At 46.5% G+C, this 20,637-nt stretch overlaps 2 protein-coding genes and 1 long non-coding RNA gene across 9 annotated transcripts in view; 2 read left to right on the forward strand and 1 right to left on the reverse strand.

Moving 5' to 3' along the window:
- The window catches only part of KMT2D (lysine methyltransferase 2D), a 40,629-nt gene extending 37,907 nt beyond the window's left edge, over positions 1–2,722 (forward strand). For all 6 annotated transcript variants that reach the window (XM_055357306.2, XM_055357302.2, XM_055357307.2 and 3 more), the window contains one exon: positions 90–2,722. In XM_055357306.2, the coding sequence (XP_055213281.1) occupies positions 90–182 (93 nt within the window). In that variant the 3' untranslated portion in view covers positions 183–2,722. The remainder of the gene's footprint in view (positions 1–89) is intronic.
- On the reverse strand, positions 2,719–12,991 carry LOC109029166 (uncharacterized). The gene is made up of 2 exons (XR_008670157.2): positions 12,756–12,991; positions 2,719–3,716 (listed from the first exon to the last, which is right to left on the reverse strand). It is a non-coding gene; the product is annotated as an uncharacterized lncRNA (long non-coding RNA).
- Positions 2,997–19,891, forward strand: PRKAG1 (protein kinase AMP-activated non-catalytic subunit gamma 1). 2 transcript variants are annotated; one of them, XM_004053064.5, is made up of 12 exons: positions 3,115–3,226; positions 8,839–8,887; positions 16,302–16,411; positions 16,611–16,692; positions 16,790–16,848; positions 16,989–17,034; positions 17,136–17,190; positions 17,535–17,661; positions 18,246–18,411; positions 18,573–18,610; positions 18,875–19,021; positions 19,159–19,891. In XM_004053064.5, exons 1-12 carry the CDS (start codon positions 3,218–3,220, stop codon positions 19,264–19,266), a joined length of 996 nt encoding a protein of 331 aa, XP_004053112.1. In that variant the 5' UTR covers positions 3,115–3,217; the 3' UTR covers positions 19,267–19,891. The 2 variants fall into 2 exon arrangements, with proteins under 2 accessions (XP_018894143.1, XP_004053112.1); XM_019038598.2 differs by lacking the exon at positions 16,302–16,411 and having other exon boundaries at positions 2,997–3,226.
- Positions 19,892–20,637: the final 746 nt, after the last annotated feature.

Raw genomic sequence — 20,637 nt, forward strand, 5'->3', positions numbered from 1 at the left:
CCTAGGCTGGGCACCTCAGATCATATCTTCTCTGGCCTCCCCTCTTCCTGTGGGGGACTAGCATTGATTCTGCCCTCTTCTCTTTTCAGCTAACCTATGACTATCAGTTTGATTTTGAGGACGATCAGCACAAGATCCCCTGCCACTGTGGAGCCTGGAATTGTCGGAAATGGATGAACTAAGAAGCTTTGAGGCTACCAGGCAGGGGAGTCCCCCTACCCACAACCTCTTCCCTGAAAGGGATGAGGGGGAAGAGAGGTAGCAGCCAGAGCCAGGACCCAGGGCTGGGGCTGCCGGCTGACCCGGAGCCCCTGGAGCAGGAGGCTGGGGCAGAGGGCCCTAGGCCAAGCCCACCCTGGGCACCAGGGACAACCCTCTTCCCCACCACCGGCCCTCAGGCTGGCATCTCTGCCCCCAGCTCCAGGAGGGGCCAGACAGAAGCAGCCATTGGGCATCTCAGGTTTGAGGGGGATATGGGCCGGGAACTACCCAGAAGCATCTGGGAGGCAGCAGGGTGGGGGAAGAGGATGTGTGGCCGGGCCTCACAGCCCTGCTGCTCCCACTGACCTCTCCGGCCCAACTCACGGCTGCAAAGAGACTTGACTAAGCTTGACAATCCCAAAGGCCGGGTCCCACACCTGGCCCTGCCTGCCGGGTCCTGCCCCCACCCTCACCCCCATCCCCCTCCCTCTTGATCTGTCTCTGTTTCCCTCTTTTCCTCTGTGTTTCTGTCTCTCTATGGGTTGTGTTTCCTTGTTTTCCACTCTGACAAATGCAACATGAACGGGAAAGAGGCGCCCAGCTGCCTAGGAGGGCAAGCTGGGCAAGCCGGGCAAGGAGACCCCGCACCCACACCTACCTCATTTAAGTGTTGGATTTTTTGCTGTTTTGAAATGTGAGACCCTCTCCAAGCCCCCTACTGCCCCAACCCTCTCGCCCACCTCACTGCCCTCTTCTGAGTGGGTGGAAGGGGGGTAGGAGGAGGAAGAAAAACAACAACAAAAAATCCATCTTTGTTTTTAATTATGGGCATGGGATGGTGGTTGAGGCAAATGATGATGAAGATTGGGGATGACTGGCCCCTAGTTGCCCTAGGACTTCCTTCTCCATCTGGACATGGGGGCAGGAGGGAGCTAAACCTAGGACCAGGATATCTCCCTCCTGTTTTCCCAACCTCATCATGAGCCTGTTTGCCCTCCAGCCCCTGGACGGGTTGGGTGGGGGGTAGGGTGAGGGCTATCCCTGAGTGGCATGCCCATACCTAGTGAGGCAGGGTGTGGCCCGGAGCTCCCACTTTCCCTCAGTCACCAAACTGCTGCTGGTCTGGTGGGAAGGGGTGGTGATGTGGGGGTGGGGGAGCTTAGTGTCAGCGCGGGGAGGGTGGGGGGTATTTATCTATTTATACATGGGATTGTACATAGTCTTGTGGGGCATGGGGGAGCCGGCTGGAGGTGAGAACCCTCCCCTCTCCCCCCACCCCCCGGGGAGAGCAAATGTAAAACTACTAATTTTTGTGCTTTATATATTCTATATAAATATATCTATTTTCTTTTTACAAAACCAGTTTATAAATGGTAGGGGGGTGTGGGGCGGACACATGGAGCTCCCCTTGTGGGGGGGCCCCCTCCATTACCCGACCTACCGCCCTTTTCCTCACCCCCCACCCCACTCCCCACCCCCTGGCTGTGACTGCTGTAAGATGGGGGTATAGAGGCTGGGCAATTCCCACCCCCTGTTGTATAGTTGGACTATGTTATAACGCACAAAAGAGAGCTGACCCCAGGGGGAGCCAGAGGGTGATGGGTTCCTTGCCTCCCTTTCCTTCCCCTTTCTGCCCAAGCTTGTGCTGCAGTTGAACCTCTTCCTGGGGGTGGGAGTAGGTAAGGGGTGGGTGAGGCCCCAAACCCCTCTCTGGTAGGGAACCATGGGGATGAAGATGAAGCTTATATGCAGTTCTCTTCTAGGGGCTGTGGGCAAAGGGCATTTTGTAATTAATATTTTCAAGAATCAGATGTCTGGAGTGTAGGGGTGGGCTTGGTGGTGGACGGGCGGGCCTGCTGGAGAGGGAGCTTGGTCGCTGTTGTGATTTTAGGTTTGTTTTTGTTTTGTTTTGAATTTGGGGGGTTGTGGATTGTTGGGGGTAGGGAGATTTTTTTTTTTTAAAGCTGCTTCCTCAACTGTTTCAAGCTGCAAATGTTTAAGAGAATAACACCCCCCACTCCCACAGGAACCGCTGTAATTAAATCAGACAGTAGGAAGACTGGGCTGCTGCCCTCAAAGCCACAGCCCTTGGATGTTCCTTTTCCGAGAGCAGAAGGTCTAGGCTACAGGGAGGGGGAGATTGGCTCCCGTGAGTCAGGCTGTGTTTGGGGCTTGGGCCCTGGGATTGGGAAAAGGGGATGGGGCAGACTTTGTAAGCATATGCTAGGTATCCGATAGTCCTGTAGAATTTAGCGAAGAAACCTTATACAGTTTTTAATTTTTATATAAACTATAACTCAGACCCAAGCTACAAGGTTGGAATTTTGGTTGGTTTTTTTTTAAGTACCCTGCCTGTATAATTGCATCAGAATCCCCCACCCCACCCCCCGCCCCCGTGTTTGTATTTTGGGTTGGTTTACACTCGCACATACTCAATTTTCAGTTTTCCCCTTTACAGTCTTCTCCCCTCACCTCCAGGACCCTCCCCCTTTTTAAAAAATAAATCGCTGACAAGTGTGAATCCCGTGAAGACTTTATTTTGTGTTGTGTGTATCCTGTACAGCAAGGTTGGTCCTTCGTAACAACGGATGAAATGGTTCCCTTTTTTAAAGCGCCCTCTCTCCCTCCACCCTCAGCGCCCCTGTCCTTGGCATGTTTTGTATCAGCGATCATTCTGAACTGTACATATTTATGTTGCGAGAGGCAAAGGGCAAGTTTTGGATTTTGCTTCTTCCAAGTTTGTTTTTAAACGACAAATAAAAAAAGAACATTTTAAATACAAGCGGCTCCGTCCCATGACCCTCGCCGTCAGCCGGATCCGTGCGGTCCGTGAGGACCCGGGGGAGGGCGGTTACCGAGGCCCGCCACCGCCGGAAGGGTGGGTTCCTTGCCTTCCGCCCCAGTTTGGCGACTGCCATGACGTAGGCGGAAGTGGCGTCGCCGCACCGGATGTGGGGCGGGGCCTGCCCCAAGAGAGTTTCCTAAAGCGAGGAAACCAAGCCGGGCGCTTCTTGCAATGGAGACGGTGAGGAGTGCAGGAGGGCGGTCGGGGGCGCTGTGGAGCCTAAGACCACCCGCTTAGGAGACCGGGAGGGCCGGGCAGGGGCTGGCGCTGGTGTCTAGCAAACAAAAAGCAGCCGGGTGTCTGCCCTATCCCGTGACCCTGTCCCTCCGCTTCTTCGTTGGGCGCATCTCCTAGAACTGGGCCGCGCCCCCGCCGCCTTTCCGTACGCGGTACCCTTAGCCCAAGCAGGCAGTGACTCCTGGCTCCCTCCTTGGAGCCCACGTATGCTGTGTCAATCTCGGGCCTCCTTTCCTCTTGGCACCTCAAGCCCTTTTAGAGGTTTGAGAGCGCAGGGTTGTGAGCCGGCTTTGCTGGGTGAGGCATGGGGCGTCCAGAGGGATCTCCGCTTGCAGGTAGCTCCTGGACCTCGATGGTCTTTCTGTGATCCCTGCAATCCCCGGCAGGAGGACATCTGAAGATCTTTATACTGCGTCCAGTGAAGTCACATTCCCTTAATAAGACCGAGAATTGAGGTTTGCTTGAAAGAGGAAATCTTGCAGTGTTAGAGGCCGATGTGTCCCTGGACAATTTTAGGTCATGGCCCGCTCTGCGACTCTAAGCAGGGGTTTTGGCATAGCTCATTCTTGGCGAGCAGGCATTGACCAATTGTGGCAGGGCCCTGTCACCCTCCCACAGATGCTGCGGGTTGCCTGCTACATGTTTGCACCCACCCTCACTCTCAGGAGTCTTTTTCTAGCGCTCTGTAACCCCTCCTATACACTTCCCTCTCCACAGTTTTTAACCATGTGTCTTCTTTCAGGCAGAGTAACTCTTTCCATCTTGGTTTTTATCATCTGCTACTGTAGTTACGAAAGGACTGCAGGTTTACTTTGCTTTGGATTACATGCCCAGAGTAATTCTTTGCCACACCGTTTCTCTGCTCACAGAGAGGTTGTTTCTTTCAGGTTTTCAAAAAGAAAACCGACCAAAGTACTAAAATGATTCGCAGTTGGTCTCCCAGGCAAGGGAGCCAATTCTGACTAATCAGGATAATCTTAAACAAAAATAAGGAGTCTAATTCCATTAAATTTAAAATAACATGTCATATTCTACTTACTTGTAAATGTGTTATGGTTTACAAAGCATTTTTATATAGATTTTCTAATTTAGCCTTTACACTTTATGTACTGGATTAGGCTCTGGGGTAGAAGCTAAAAAGAGGAAAAAGAAAACTCAGCCAGGTGTGGTGGCTCACGCCTGTAATGCCAGTACTTTGGGAGGCCAAGGCAAGTGGATTGCTTGAGCTCAGGTTCAGCATCAGCCTGGGCAACATGATGAAAGCCTGTCTCGACAGAAACAAAAATACAAAAATTACGCAGGCATGGTGGTGGTGGTGGTGTGTGCCTGTAGTCCCAGCTACTCGGGAGGCTCAGGTGGGAGGATCGCTTGATCCAAAGAGGTGGAGGCTGGAGTGAGCTGAGATCATGCCACTGCACTCCAGTCTGAGTGACACAGTGAGATCCTGTCTCCAAAAAAAAAAAAAGAAAAGAAAGAAAACTCCTGCTTTGAAAATGTTCAGCCTAACTGGAGTGAGGGTGAGGGCAAGCTAGCAACAGCTGTTATTTAAAGGTAGACTGTAATAAATGCTATCATCAATATGAAAACAGGACTGTGACAGAATAGCTGAGAGAAAAATTACTTTGGACCTAGGAGAGGGCACTGCAAATTGAGAGAACAGTGTGAGCAAGGGCACTGAAATTGGGGTATGTAGAGGACTGGGGGTGAGCCAGCGGCGTGATGTTGCTGGCTTTGGATTTTGGTCACAGTGGGAGAAAAGACTGGAAAAGCAGGCTAAGATCAGGTTGAAGGTATTACACACCATGCTAAATTTGAACTTTGTTTTGTAATAGGGGACCCATGGAAGATTTATGAGCAAGTCAGTGAATGTCCTTTAGGAATGTTCATAGCAGCTTTCTGTACATGGACTGAGCTACTTCGAAAAGTAAAGTTTCTTGTTAATGGGGATGAAAGTCCCTTCCAAATCTGAGATGCTTTGGTGAACAAACTTGGTGAAAGCATGAAAGATAAATTGCAGAACAGATAGATTTGGGCCAAGGACCCCAGTTTAAACAACGTTGCAGAGGTGAGAGGTAAAAGCCTAAATTAAGGCTGTGATATTGGCAATGAGAGAGATGGATCTGAGGCATTTCTAACATACCAGCTTAGCTGATAACTGTTAAGAAGACAGCTGTGCAAAACAAACAAAAAAACAAGATGGGAACCACAGCGAGAATAATAGGATTGGAGGGACAAATGTTTTGTTTCGTATTCAAGCATTTGAGGAGTCTCTGTGACATCTATGGTTGTCAAACAAATAATTGGAAATGTAGATCAGAAGTTTGGAAGAAATTGTCAGTCTATTTGTCAGATGTAGACTGTGTCTCTGTAATATTTTGTACTTATGTGGTACAGTGGTACTTTCTCAGGTCCCTTATGTTATTAAAAGTAGAAAGGAGGCCAGGAGCAGTGGCTCTTGCCTGTAATCCCAGAATTTTGGGAGGCCAAGGTGGCCGGATCGCTTGAGCCCAGGAACTCAAGACCAGCCTGGTCAACATAGCGAGACACCATCTCTACAAAAAAATACAAAAAGTAGCTGGGCCTGGTGGTATGTTCCTGTAGTCCCAGCAGCCCGGGAGGCAGAAGTCGGAGAAGCTGGGGAAGTTGAAGATGCAGTGATCTGTGATCGTGCCGCTGCACTCCAGCCTGAATGACAGAGTGAGACCCTGTCTCAAAAAAAAAAAAAAAAGTAGAAAGGAGTAGATGTAATTACATAATCCCCCCTCTGATATGGTGAAACAGGCAGAAAGTTAAAAGTCACGGCCAGGCTCGGTGGCACATACCTGTAATCCCAGCACTTTGGGAGGCCGAGGCGGGTGGATCACGAGGTCAGGAGTTTAAGACCAGCCTGGCCAACATAGTGAAACCCCGTCTCTACTAAAAATACAAAAAAAAACTTAGCTGGGCGTGGTGGCAGGCATCTGTAGTCCCAGCTACTTGGGAGGCTGAGGCAGGAGAATCGCTTGAACCCGGGAGACGGAGATTACAGTGAGCCAAGATCGCGTCACTGCACTCCAGCCTGGAAGACACAGCGAGACTCTGCCCCCCCGCCCAAGAAAAAAGTCACATATTCAGTTGTGTTTGACTCTCTTATGTTGGTATCTGTATCTCTAGTTAGCTATATGTTTCTTTCCTCCCTCTGTAACTTAGTCTTGGGCATATCTGTTCATATCAGTGTGCATCATTCTTTGAGAATTAAAAAACAAAACAACTGTGAATTATATGCAAAACCCTGTGCTTGGTGGTATGGGAGATACAAAGTATAAGATAGTTCTAGGTTTCCAGGAATTTATAATCTGTTTGGATAGATAATGAACAAAATAACTGTAGCACAGTACAGTATATATCATATGATGGGTAAATTCTACAGAAGTAGCTGTTTTTGTGCCTTTGTGTAGATCTTTGTGAGACTCTGATATATCATGTGTCTATCTTTATCACAGCCCTCTCTCCCACTTATAAGTGATGAGGCTGTTGTTCTGATAGTCTTGCCAAAATGGCAGGCCAAGCTGACAGTCTTATGCAGTCCGGAGGGAAGAGAGGGAGATTATCCCCCTTACTCCCTGCACTCTCCCCTAGCCCATTAAGGGAGAAAAGTTTAGGGCTGTCTTAAACTTCCCTGGTTTAGGAAGTTTGTCAGCCAACCTCCCAGGTTGAAGTTTTTAATGTCATGTTACTACAGAAGCTATGGGGATGAAATATGGTTTTATTTTGGAGATATCACTCAGAGAAAATGGAGCCAAGACTTTTGATGCTAGCAGATGAAAATTGTTGTGATCCCTTCTGGGTTCCTAAATAACAATGGCATTTCCAAATGTTCCCACTTGAGGGAGCACAGAAATGGTTCTAAGTTTTGTCTAGTCAAAGCACTCTCTAATCTTAGACTATCTTGGGAAGGAAAACTTGGAAAACCAGCATCCCCTGGCTATAGCAGCCTTTGACTCACAAGGGTGCTGAGTGGACTCAAGTTCCCAGTTTCAGAACATTCATGTTCCTTATCCACCTCTCAGTCATTCAGATTTTGACTGGCTGACAGTCAGCTACTGGGATCCTCCCCAGTTGTGGCTCTCTCTCTGCTATGGAGATAGACAATGGTAGAACCAGTGTCTGTGGTTCTAGTGCCTACAACTATGCCTAGTGAGTGTCTGTGTTTGGGGAAGACAATGCTGTCTCTCTGGCTTCCATGTTTTAATAAAGTAGATCTGTGAGAATCTTGTAGGGGTTAGCCCTAAGCTCAGATCTTTAGTCTTAGCTTTTAGGACCTAATGTTTCATTAGGCAGTATAGTGTACAAGAACATGAGCTTTGCAGATAATGCTCGTTCAGCTCAGAAGTGGATAGAAGCATTTCTGGAAGGCACAATATTGTAGCAGTATTGGTTTCTTCTCTTCTGTGATTCCAGAGAGGTAGAATTTCATCAGAATGGAGTAAATACATTCAAAAATTTTATAAAAATGGCCGGGCGTGGTGGCTCATGCCTGTAATCCCAGCACTTTGTGAGGCCGAGGGGGGCAGATCAGTTGAGGTCAGGAGTTTGAGACCAGCCTGGCCAACATGGTAAAACCCCATCTCTGTTATAAATATGAAAATTAGGTGGGTGTGGTGGTGCACGCCTGTAATTCCAGCTCTCAGGAGGCTGAGGCACGGGAATTGCTTGAACCCAGGAGGAGGCAGTTGCAGTGAGCCAAGATCATGCCACTGCACTCCAGCCTGAGCAACAGAGCGAGACTCTGCCTCAAAACAAAACAAACAAAAAAATTTACAAAAATGAACACTGCCAAGATAAACCCAACCAAACTCTTCATCAGTTATAAGAAATTATTTTGTTAGGTATACGTAGTTTTTTAAAAATTTGTTTTTTCAAGTATGTTATTTATTAAAATTTTGATGTAAACAAAAGCAAACCACAAGCTCTGGAACCAGAAGATAGGTGTTTGAATGCCTTCTCCACCCTTTATCAGCCATGTGACCTTGGGCAAGTTGCTTAATGTCTCTTGACCCTCAGAGACAATCTGTGAAAATAAGGCTAATAATAGTATTTACCTCAGGGTTGTTATGAAGATTAAATGAGATCATATTTCTGAAGAGCCTTATAAGGCTGGGTGCAGTAACTCGTGCCTGTAATCGTAGTGCTTTGAGAGGCCAAGGAGGGCAATCACTTGAGCCCAGGAGTTCAAGACCAGCCTGGGCAACATGGCAAAACTCCATCTCTACTAAAAATACAAAAATTAGCTGGGTATAGTGGCTTGCGCCAGCTACTCAGGAGGCTGAGGTGAGAGAGGATCACCTGACCCCGAGGAGGTCAAGGCTGAAGTGAGCTGTGATCACACCACTGCACTGCAGCCTGGGTGACAGAGCGAGACCTTGTCTCAAAAACAGAAAAATAAAAGGGTTTGGCGGGGGCAGTGGCTTTATAGTGCTTTAAAGAAAGTCATTGTTTGTTCACCTTCCCCTAATGTTGCTAGGCTAAAATGGATGGAACCAGGTTAAGCTGAATCTGTTTTCTTATCTCTCCAGGTCATTTCTTCAGATAGCTCCCCAGCTCTGGAAAATGAGCATCCTCAAGGTAAGTTTACTGAAGAAAGGAAACTGGGCATGAAAACAATAGCCTGACCCTAACAATGTCTTCAACAATGCTTTTGAATCTCTCCCCTGGGAAAATCAAAGCAGGGCCAGATAATGTGCCAAACCACAAAAATCAGTGACAGTAGTTTGGCAAGATCACCCAGGAATAAATCTTGGGCAGAGTGGGGATGATTAATATCTTCAATTATCAAACCACTTGAGAGAAACATCTGAGGTACAGGCAAAACTTCCATAGGCAACTCTGGGCTGGCTACCATGTTTTAGAAGTCCTGGGTATTTTCTGCATAGTCCAGAAACAGTGCTACCAGGATTTTATCACCCAGCAAGCTCACTAAAGCCACTGAATGTACACCAAAAATTATGCAAAGGGCTTGGTGCAGTGGCTTACGCCTGTAATCCCAGCACTTTGGGAGGCCGAGGCAGGTGGATCACTTGAGCTCAGGAGTTTGAGACCAGCCTGACCAACCTGGTGAAACCCTGTCTCTACTAAAAATACAAAATCAGCCAGGTGTGGTGGCGCATGCCTGTAATCCCAGCTACTTGGGAGGCTGAGGCACAATTGCCTGAACCAGGGAGGCAGAAATTGCAGTGAGCCAAGATCGTGCCATTGCACTCCAGCCTGGGCAACAAGAGTGAAACTTCGTCTCAGAAAAAAAAAAGAAAAGAAAGAAAAAAATTAGGAAAAGGCTCTTAGAACTAATCTAGTAATAGAAGCACTAAACCTCTAAAATCCAGAGCACAGGGAAGACAATTCCAATGCTGGCCAGTGCCTATTTTATGTTTCTGAGTACATTTGCATTAGCACCAAGGCAGAAACTAGAAACTCAAATTGCCTACATGGACCAAGCAGTGAAGTGAACTACACATGAAAAGAAGGCGACAGCTGGGCCGGGCATGGTGATTCATGACTGTATTCCCAGCACTTTGGGAGGCCAAGGTGGGTGGATCACCTGAGGTCAGAAGTTGAAGACCAGCCTGGCCAACATGGTGAAACCTTGTCTCTACTAAAAATTAAAAAATTAGCTGGGCGTGGAGCTGCATGCCTGTAATCCCAGCTACTCGGGAGGCTGAGGCAGGAGAATTGTTAGAACCTGGGAGGCAGAGGTTGCAGTGAGCCGAGACTGTGCCACTACACCCCAGCCTGGGCAACAGCACAAGACTCTGTCTCAAAAAACTAAAGAAGGCAGCTGGGTGTGGTGGCTCACGCCTGTAATCCCACCACATTGGGAGGCCAAGGCAGGTGGATCACCTGAGGTCACAAGTTACAGACCAGTCTGATCAACATGGTGGAACCCCATCTCTACTAAGTAGAAAAAATTAGCTGGGCTTGATGGTGGGCGCCTATAATCCCAGCTACTTGGGAGGCTGAGGCAGGAGAATCACAGAATCGCTTGAACCTGGGAGGCGGATTTTGTTGCAGTGAGCCAAGATCATGCCATTGTACTCCAGCCTGGGCAACAAAAGCGAAACTCCGTCTCAAAAAAAAAAAAAAAAAAAAAAAGGCGACAACTATCTAGGTCTGGTCAACTAAGACCTATTTTTGCCAGATCTTCTGATTTTGAAAAGACACTAGAAATTTAGATTTTTATGTAAATTTCTAGATTTAAAAATTTTAATTTAAATTATTTTAAGTCTGGGCACAGTGTAACACCAGCACTTTGAGAGGCCAAGGCAGGAGGATCACTTGAGCTCAGGAGTTCGAAACCAGCCTGGATAACTTAGTGAGACCCTGTCTCTACAAAAAATTAAAAATTAGCCGGGCATGATGATGTGCACCTCTAGTCCCAGCCACTGGGGAGGCTGAGGTGGGAGGATTGCTTGAGCCCAGGAGGTTGAGGCTGCAGTGAGCCGTGATTGTGCCACTGCACTCCAGCCTGGGCAGAGAGTGAGATCCTGTCTCAATTATAAACAAACAAACACTGAGAAAGCCAAATCCAATATGTTTGTGGGCCTGTGGCCTGAATGATAGTATTTAACTATCAGTGTAGTGTATGTATCTTCAACTGGTGTCCAAAGACGTGTTCTTGGGAGTCTGAATTCTCAAGCTTGAATAACAATGGTAGGCTTCCAGTTAAAGACGGTAGATTGGTTGATTGGGCTGCGCGTAGTGGCTCATGCTTGTAATCCCAGCACTTTGGGAGGCTGAGGCGGGTGGATCACTTGAGAACAAGAGTTTGAGACCAGCCTGGCCAACATGGTGAAACCCCGTCTCTACTAAAAATATAAAAATTAGCCAGGCATGGTGACACGTGCCTGTAATCCCAGCTACTTGGGAGGCTGAGGCATGAGAATCGCTTGAACTCAGGAGGAGGAGGTTGCAGTGAGTGGAGATCGCACCACTGCACTCCAGCTTGGGTGACAGAGCAAGACTCTGTCTCAGAAAAAAAAAGGTGGTACATTGAATATATATTCACAAAAACTCCCCTAAAACCACCATAAAGGAATTTTTTTAAAGAAAAACACACAAACACACCATAGGGAAAACAGGAGAGGAGATAATAGCAATGAATTTTTGGAAGCTGAAAAGCAGACAAAAGAGTGATGAATGACTTAGACCTGAGAAAACTGAATTATAACTAGCCGTGAGGAAAGCCAAGAAGCATTGAAGGTCTAAGAAACAGTCAGATCCCAAGACACCCTACCTCATTGAGTACAGTGGGCAACTCCGCCTCCCAACTGTGGCAGAGACTGGAAATCTGGCAAGGGACTCGGGCACAGCTTAGGGCTGAAGTACTGCACTGAAAACAGGAGCATGTAGTGAACTATACTCGATGCTGAGCCTCCAGCCCTTTTCCCCTTTTCAGTTTCCAGAGCGCTGGCAGAAGAGCCTTCACCCTCCAAGCATGAAATTGAATAATCCTTCTCTCCAGAATCCTCTTGAAGGGAAGTCCTAAAATATATAAGTATTGAGTGTTCCCTATCCAAATGACTCACTGTCAGCAAGGCTCACTTACACACTTAGAGCTTCCACTCAGCTTTAAAGCCTCCACTCTTAAGTTATGGTTTAAGTTCTCCTTTAAACTAGGGATTACCAAACATCTAAAGAAAGGATCTGTGAAAAAAAGTGATCCAAACTGCCCCCCACCCCACTCTGGAATGTACCTTTGTTTTACTCTGAAGGCTGTATCTCCCTGGTAAAAAATAAATAAAAATGAAAAAGCAAACTGCCTCTCCCAACCTCATGTACACACAGAAGAAACAAACAGGAAAAAAGCAACTGGAAGGAAAAGGTGAGAAGAAAACTTTAATAACATTAATATAATCTTAGGTAAAGGAACATATTTCTCAATACCTGTGAAAGTAGTATATCTTTAAAGAAAACAACAGCCGGGCACGGTGGCTCACGCCTGTAATCCCAGCACTTTGGGAGGCCGAGGCAGGCAGATCACCTGAGGTCAGGAGTTTGAGACCAGCCTGACCAATATGATGAAACCCTGTCTGTACTAAAAATACAAAAATTAGCTGGGCATGGTGGCATGTACCTGTAATCCCAGATACTCGGGAGGCTGAGACAGGAGAATCGCTTGAACCCAGGAGGTGGAGGTTGCTGTGAGCCGAGATTGCACCATTGCACTCCAGCCTGGGCAACAAGAGTGAAACTCTGTCTCAAAAAAACAAAAACAACAACAACAAAAAACCTTATTTCCACCATGAAACAAGTATAGGATACAATTTTTTAAAGAAGGAGTTTTCAGAAAACAAAAAGGAACTCTTGGAAATTAAAAATATAATAGCAAAAATTTAAACCCAGCTGGAGGTTTCAAAAATCAACATGAGGAAATTTCCCAGAAAGGAGAGTTAAAAATCAACAAAGTAGAAAATAGGAGAGAAGGTGCAGTGGCTCATACCTGTAATCCCAGCACTTTGGGAGACTGAGGCAGGAGGCCAGGAGTTCAAGACCAGCTCAGCAACACAGCAAGACCCTGTCTCTACAAAAAAATAAAAATTAGCCAGGCATAGTGGCATACACTTGTAGTCCCAGCTACTCAGGAGGCTGAGACAGGAGAATTGCTTGAGCCCAGAAGGTCAAGGCTGCAGGTGAGCCATGATCTCGCCATTGTACTCCAGCCTGGGTAACAGAATGAAAGCCTGTCTCTTTAAAAAAAAAAAAAAAAAAAAAGGAGAGGAAAGATCCCAACAACCCACAAAACAAACAAACATTTAAAGGATCAGTCTAGGAGGTCCAGTATCTAAATAGGAGTCATAGAAAAAGAAAAATGGCAACACAGAGGGAAGGAAATAATTGAGGAACTAATTCAAGAACATTTATTGGAACTTGAGGACATTAGTTTTCATATTGAAAGGACCCATCGAATATTCAGCACAATGGATGAAAGTGACCCACCCAAAGCACAGTCATCCTGAGATTTCAGAACACTGGAAACAGAGATCCTATGAGTTTTCAGAGAGAGGAAAAAAAAGTCACATACAAAAAGTCAGAATTGCCTTGGACTCTCAACAACACCAGCAGCTAGCAGGCAGTGGAGCAATGCCTTCAACATTCTGCAGGAAAACACATTCCAAGCTTTCCTGCAGATTCTCTATTCAGCCGAATTATAAATCCAAGGATGAGGGTAGAATAAAGATATCTACAGGCTGCAAGGTCTCAAAAACATGTACCTCCCGTGCACCCTTTCTCAGGAAGCTACTGGAAGATGTGTTCCACCAAAATAAGGGAGTAATCAAAAAAGATAAAAACGCGATATAGGATATAGGAGCACCAGTAGAAGGGAGACGTGAAAGGGGTACCCAGGATGGTGATGAAGAAAGATCCCAGGATGACAGCAGTGCACACCACACAAACCAGCCCAGATTTGAGCAGGTCAGAAGGCTCCAGGGAGATTTCTTTGGGTAGTTTAAATTTTGATAGGCTATCTAATGCTTTTGAACCTCTTGAAAGGAGATTTAAATAGTTGGTGAAGCATTTGGGGGTTGGATTAGTTATAAGAATTATACATAGAAAATTAAACAAACAAAAGGACAAGACATTAACTCCAGGTAAAACAAAGTTGTGAAGGAAGAAAAAAAAATCAGAGTTTACTATTTGGCTTATCTCTGAATAATAAATATTCAGTCAAAATGATTTAAATACTGGCCGGGTGCAGTGGCTCATGCCTGTAATCTCAGCACTTTGGGAAGCCAAAGCGGGCAGATCACATGAGGTCAGGAGTTCGAGATCAGCCTGGCCAATGTGGTGAAACCCTGTCTCTACTAAAATACAAAATTTAGCCGGGCATGGTGGCGGGCACCTGTAATCCCAGCTACTTGCGAGGCTGAGGCAGGAGAATCGCTTGAACCTGGAAGGCTGAGGTTGTAGTAACCTGAGATCGTGCCACTGCGCTTCAGCCTGGGTGACAGAGCAAGACTCCCTCTCAAAAAAAAAAAAAAAAAAAGATTGAAATACGGATATAACCAACATTATGGTTTAGCTCCTGGAATAATGAGGAGAATGGGAAGTACGTGTTTGTGGTGGAGTCCTAGTAGGAGAGAGAACTAGAAATTCTCATCTTCTTTGGTAGATAGATGATAAATAATGCCCCAAAATGAAAAAAAAATCGGAAACTAGCAATACAAGCATGTTATTTAAGGACATAGAATTAAGTACCAAAATAATCAACTAAGGTAGATAGATGTTCTCATCTCTGGGGAAGGGTAGTACAGGGAGGTGGGTTGCAAGGAGTGCATTTTTTTCTTAATAAAATTTGTAAAACTGTTGGAATGTTTTAACTGTGTGTCTATATAACTTTGGTTAAAAAATTAAATATTAAAAACCAAATTGATTAAAGACTTAAGAGCATGAAGTTTGGAAACAGATCTGGGTTTGTTTGAGTCTTTCTTGCCACTCATTAATGGTGTGACCTTGAGCAGTTTATTTAACTACACCTATTTTCTCATCTGAAACATGAGGACATTACTTACACATTTGTTGTAAGGATTAAATTATGTAATTTTTTTTTTTTTTTGAGACGGAGTCTCACTCTGTCGCCCAGGCTGGAGTGCAGAGGCACAATCTCGTCTCACTGCAACCTCCGCCTCCTGGGTTCAAGCAATTCTCCTGCCTCAGCCCCCTGAGTAGCTGGGACTACAGGCACGTGCCACCACGCCTGGCTAATTTTTGTATTTTTTTAGTAGAGACGGGGTTTCGCCATGTTGGCCAGGCTGGTCTCAAACTCCTGACCTCAGGTGATCCACCCACCTTGGCCTCCCAAAGTCCTGGGTTACAAGTGTGAGCCACCACGCCCAGCCAATGTAATTTATTTATTTTATTTTATTTTTTTTGACACGGAGTTTCACTCTTGTTGCCCAGGCTGGAGTGCAATGTTGCGATCTCGGCTCATCGCAACCTCTGTCTCCCGGGTTCAAGCAATTCTCCTGCCTCAGCCTCCCGAGTAGCTGGGATTACAGGCATGCGCCACCACGCCCGGCTAATTTTGTATTTTTAGTAGAGACAGGGTTTATCCATGTTGGTCAGGCTGGTCTTAACTCCCGACCTCAGGTGATCCTCCCACCTTGGCCTCCCAAAGTGCTGGGATTACAGGCATGAGCCACCACGCCCAGCCTCAATGTAATATTTTTAAGTGCACGTAGTATAGTATGTAGCACATTCAAGCTATTATTTTGGGAGATGACTTCCCTAGTTTAGAGCAAGCAATTAAAATCACAGGAATAGAAAAAGGTAAACTAGCCAGGATCTCCCATTTGTCTAGAGTAGGTGGGATGATTTCTGATTTACAGGGTGATCCCAGAATGGACTATCAGGGTGTTTTGAGCCAGGTTGATTGAGCACTGGGCTCCAACTTATTGTTAATGAGAAATGGCCCAACTTGGACCATGACTTTCCCATTTGCAGGTCTTAGAATAATTTTTTTTTAATTGAGACAGGGGTTCGCTGTGTTGCCCAGGCTGGCCTCGAGCTCCTGGGTTCAAGTGATCCTCTGCCTCAACTTCCTGAGTAGCTGGGATTACAGGTGCTTGCCACCATCCCCAGCACAGTCTTGGAAGAATTTTAAGAAGCTTACTTCATTGAAAAAAGAGGAAAGTGAAAATGTGCTAAGTATATGAAAGGGAAAGCTTGGATTAAAGATGAGAAACATTTTTAGACTATAACATGTTAAAGAGAGATACTATAGGCTTTATGTTTTAGTCAACTTCTTTTACCTATAGGGACCAATAGATAAAGTCTTAACCTGGAGACAGGGGTTGGATGAAATGGTTTCTAAGAGGTTTATCCAGGTTTTGTGGAAATAATAGGAACAAGACAGATAAAATAAGGGGTCTTATTAAAAAATAATGCTCTAAATATTTGAGATACTAGAACACGATTTTGTTTTCTGTCTCTTTTGATTGGGAGTTTTTATGTGGAAGGAAGCTACTAACTATCCCACCCTATGCAGAGACCCCAGAATCCAACAATAGCGTGTATACTTCCTTCATGAAGTCTCATCGCTGCTATGACCTGATTCCCACAAGCTCCAAATTGGTTGTATTTGATACGTCCCTGCAGGTGGGTGAAATCCTCTTTTCCCTTCCCCCTTTGGAGCCTGTGGTTTAATACCTCTCATCCTATCTCATCCTAAGGGTAATATCCTTATCCTTCTGTGAAGTTAGTCTCATGTTTTACCCAACATGCCCAAACACTGTTCTTTTTTTACAGTCCTGCCCCTGTGGATTTGCCTTTATGATTATTACTGTCTTGGCTACAGGTGAAGAAAGCTTTTTTTGCTTTGGTGACTAACGGTGTACGAGCTGCCCCTTTATGGGATAGTAAGAAGCAAAGTTTTGTGGGTAAGCAAAAGTTTCTGGAACACAATATTATTGGCATCTTGTGCTGGGCAGGGAGACAAGCTTCAGGCAGTGCTGAGGGCTCTGTCTTGTCCTCTAGGCATGCTGACCATCACTGATTTCATCAATATCCTGCACCGCTACTATAAATCAGCCTTGGTAAGGAACCTTAACCCAATGACCAAAATCACTTTCCCTGCCCTAAATCCCTCATTCTCATTTCTTTTTCTCCAAGCAAGCCACGAGGGCTTAAGGAAGCAGAGAGATCAGGTCTCAAATTCTGTTGCTTCTGCTTTCAGGTACAGATCTATGAGCTAGAAGAACACAAGATAGAAACTTGGAGAGGTATGTAGAAAATTGGGGTTATAAAAGGATAAAGGGATGGCGGGTTTCTGGGAAACACTTTTCCATGGTGGTATTTTGTGACCCATCCCTTTTCCCTTCAGAGGTGTATCTCCAGGACTCCTTTAAACCGCTTGTCTGCATTTCTCCTAATGCCAGGTGAGTTCCAGTTACCCATCTGTCCAAAAAGCGGAAGAGATTTTGCCATCAGCCTAGCTAATGCCCTAGACACCCAGGGAAAGGGGAAGAAGAGAGAAAAGACACACACACACACACACACACACACACACACACACACACACACACACACACACACACACACAGTCTCTCTCTCTCTCTCTCTCACTCTCACTCTCTCTCTCTCTTTCTCTTTAAGTCTGGCCTGTACACTGCCCCCCTTCCCTAACCATCAGTTTTCCCTGTTTAGCAATACACCATATGGACCTGTTTAATCACCCTCAGCCCCAGCACTGTGGAACTTATTATCTCCCACCCTCTCACAGCTTGTTTGATGCTGTCTCTTCATTAATTCGGAACAAGATCCACAGGCTGCCAGTTATTGACCCAGAATCAGGCAATACTTTGTACATCCTCACCCACAAGCGCATTCTGAAGTTCCTCAAATTGTTTGTAAGTGCTCCTCAGCCCAGTTCTTTTTTCTCTTTTTTCATTGATTGATTGATTGATTGATTGAAAAGAGAGACGAGGTCTCACTGTGTTGCTCAGGCTAGTGTCAAACTCCTGAGCTTAAGTGATCCTCCCGCCTCAGCCTCCCAAAGTGCTAGGATTACAGGTGTGAGCCACTGCATCCAGCCCCACTTCTTATTTATTTATTAATTTATTTTGAGACAAGTTCTTACTCTGTTGCCCAGGCTGGCGTGCAGAGGCGCTATCATGGCTCACTGCAGCCTCCAACCTCTTGGTCTCAGGTGACCCCTGACCTCAACCCCCAGAAGAGCTGGGACTACACGTGTGTACCACCACACCTGGCTAATTTTTTGGTATTTTTTATAGAGATAGGGTTTTGCCATGTTGCCCAGGCTGGTCTCGAACTCCCGGGCTCAAGCAATATGTCCCCCTCAGCCTCCGAAAGTGCTGGGATTATAGGCATAAGCCGGCGCTACCAGCCGTTATTTCTAATATACTGGGTTGGAGGGGGTATCCAAGGGTGGCTTTGGGTGCCTTGAAAGTTAAGCTGATGGTTCTTTCCTCAGATCACTGAGTTCCCCAAGCCAGAGTTCATGTCCAAGTCTCTGGAAGAGCTACAGATTGGCACCTATGCCAATATTGCTATGGTTCGCACTACCACCCCCGTCTATGTGGCTCTGGGGATTTTTGTACAGCATCGAGTCTCAGCCCTGCCAGTGGTGGATGAGAAGGGTGAGAGATTGGGCAGAAGGAGAGGGAGGGAAGATCCAGGCAAGTCAGGGTGGCTCCGGGAAGATCTGCTTTCCCCTCAGCTTAGCCAGGAGGGTGATTCTATGAGTAGGGGGAGCTTTAGATCCCAGATCCTCCTTACTGAGCTGCCTCTGTCCCCCTAGGGCGTGTGGTGGACATCTACTCCAAGTTTGATGTTATCGTGAGTGATTGTGGAGGGTCTGGGAGGTAGGGAAGTGGTGGGGGGGCACTGTTAAATATGGAGAGGGAGAAGGGAGTCTCTTCTGTGATCTAAGGGTCTTAGAAGCTTCCAGGCTTTCAAATCCTATTTGAAAAGGAATTGAATGAGTTGGGTATGGCTTGTGGCTGACAATTGCCCTGAATCCCTCGGTTGAGGTTGGATGGGTTCGGGGTTTGGAGGCTGGCTCTCTTGCTTCCCTGCAAGCTCCTTCCTCTGTCTCCCCAGAATCTGGCAGCAGAAAAGACCTACAACAACCTAGATGTATCTGTGACTAAAGCCTTGCAACATCGATCACATTACTTTGAGGGTGTTCTCAAGTGCTACCTGCATGAGACTCTGGAGACCATCATCAACAGGCTAGTGGAAGCAGAGGTAGGGAGGCCAGCAACCCTAAAGGAGCTGAGGAGAGCAGCCTTGAGAGTGGGGTTTGGCAAGGAGAGTAGGGGCAGAGGGGCTTCCCCTGAGGCCAACACTAAACATTCCCTTTCTCCCTTGTTGCTCTGTGTCAGGTTCACCGACTTGTAGTGGTGGATGAAAATGATGTGGTCAAGGGAATTGTATCACTGTCTGACATCCTGCAGGCCCTGGTGCTCACAGGTGGAGAGAAGAAGCCCTGAGCTGGGGGAAGGGGTCACGCAGCACCAGGGGATATGCCCAACTCACTGCCTGCTGGAAGCTCTGTGGGAATCAGATGAAACTTGAGGGAATTGTGACTCTGTTCCCTGTTAAGGGTCCCCTGCCCTTCTATCTGGGAGCTAGGGAAGGTATGGGGGAGGAAAGAGAATGGATTTATAGCTACCCTTACCCTCACACATACACTTGAAAAAACTTTCAGCCTAGCCAGTTCTAGCCCCTGTCCTCTTAGATATATCCCCCTTTCTGGGTGAACTATAGGCTCTGTGCCTCTCAGACAAATTCTGATCTCTAAGAGATCCCCAGACCTCACTTGCCTCTGCCTCCATCTCGGCCCTGATTCAACCCTAAGATAATAGCACAACAAAATTCTTCATTAAGATATTTTTATTCACCTGTTCCATGCTATATGGAGGAGGCCAAGTCCATTTAGTGACATTTCTTCCCATAATGTGAGTGGGGAGGATTGTGGGGAGGAGGGGCTTTGGGTTCCTGTGTTTGTGCATATGAAGGGAGATGGGGGTTAGGTGGAGGAGGAGGGCAGCGTGGTTAGCTAAGGTTATTGCTTTTTGTGGCAAATCTAATTAAATGACAGGAATCTCTTCATGATATTGCAGTGTTTGATTTTTACACTTGATGGGTACTACCTTCCTACTTTATATGGCTTCTTCAACTGGTCATTAATAACAATAATAATGTGTGTACGCACACACACACGTACACACACACGAGTAGACAGACTTGAGGGTCTCCTTTGGGCAGAGAATCCTGCCACCATTATTAGCTTTTCTTAGTTGGGGAAGGTTGGACTGTTTGGCTTTTGCTGAGTTGGCACTATCTTTTTTTTTTTTTTTTTTTTTTTTTGAGATGGAATCTCACTCTGTCGCCCAGGTTGGAGTGCAATGGTGCAATCTCAGCTCACTGCAACCTCTGTCTCCCGGGTTCAAGTGATTCTCCTGCCTCAGCCTCCTGAGTAGCTGGGACTACAGGTGCGCGCCACCACACCCAGCTAGTTTTTGTATTTTTTAGTAAAGACGGAGTTTCACCCATATTGGCCAGGCTGGTCTCGAACTCCTGACCTTGTGATCTACCTGCCTCAGCCTCCCAAAGTGCTGGGATTACAGGCATGAGCCACCGCACCCGGCCGGCACTATCTTTAAACCTACAAATCCCTTGCCTTTCTTCCAAGGTGAGAATGAGCTGGATGGTAGGAGAACAGCAGGGCAGTGGTCACTCCATCAGATCCATTCCCTGTACTGAAACCATGTAGACCCAAACAGCAGTCAGCACCCAACATCAGAAGAACTGCTAGACGGGAGTATGAGCTAAATTTGGGTGCCAGCTCACCCCAGCCT

Source organism: Gorilla gorilla, chromosome 10 (genome assembly GCF_029281585.2).
Source record: "Gorilla gorilla gorilla isolate KB3781 chromosome 10, NHGRI_mGorGor1-v2.1_pri, whole genome shotgun sequence".
NCBI lineage: Eukaryota > Metazoa > Chordata > Mammalia > Primates > Hominidae > Gorilla > Gorilla gorilla.

Excerpts from the sequence above, each read along its gene's own strand:
- PRKAG1 (XM_019038598.2), top strand. The coding sequence starts at position 2,997 with ATGACCCTCGCCGTCAGCCGGATCCGTGCGGTCCGTGAGGACCCGGGG. Across the intron at positions 18,611-18,874 it reads ACTCCAAGTTTGATGTTATC|AATCTGGCAGCAGAAAAGAC; the intron begins GTGAGTGATTGT and ends CTGTCTCCCCAG. Across the intron at positions 19,022-19,158 it reads ACAGGCTAGTGGAAGCAGAG|GTTCACCGACTTGTAGTGGT; the intron begins GTAGGGAGGCCA and ends GCTCTGTGTCAG.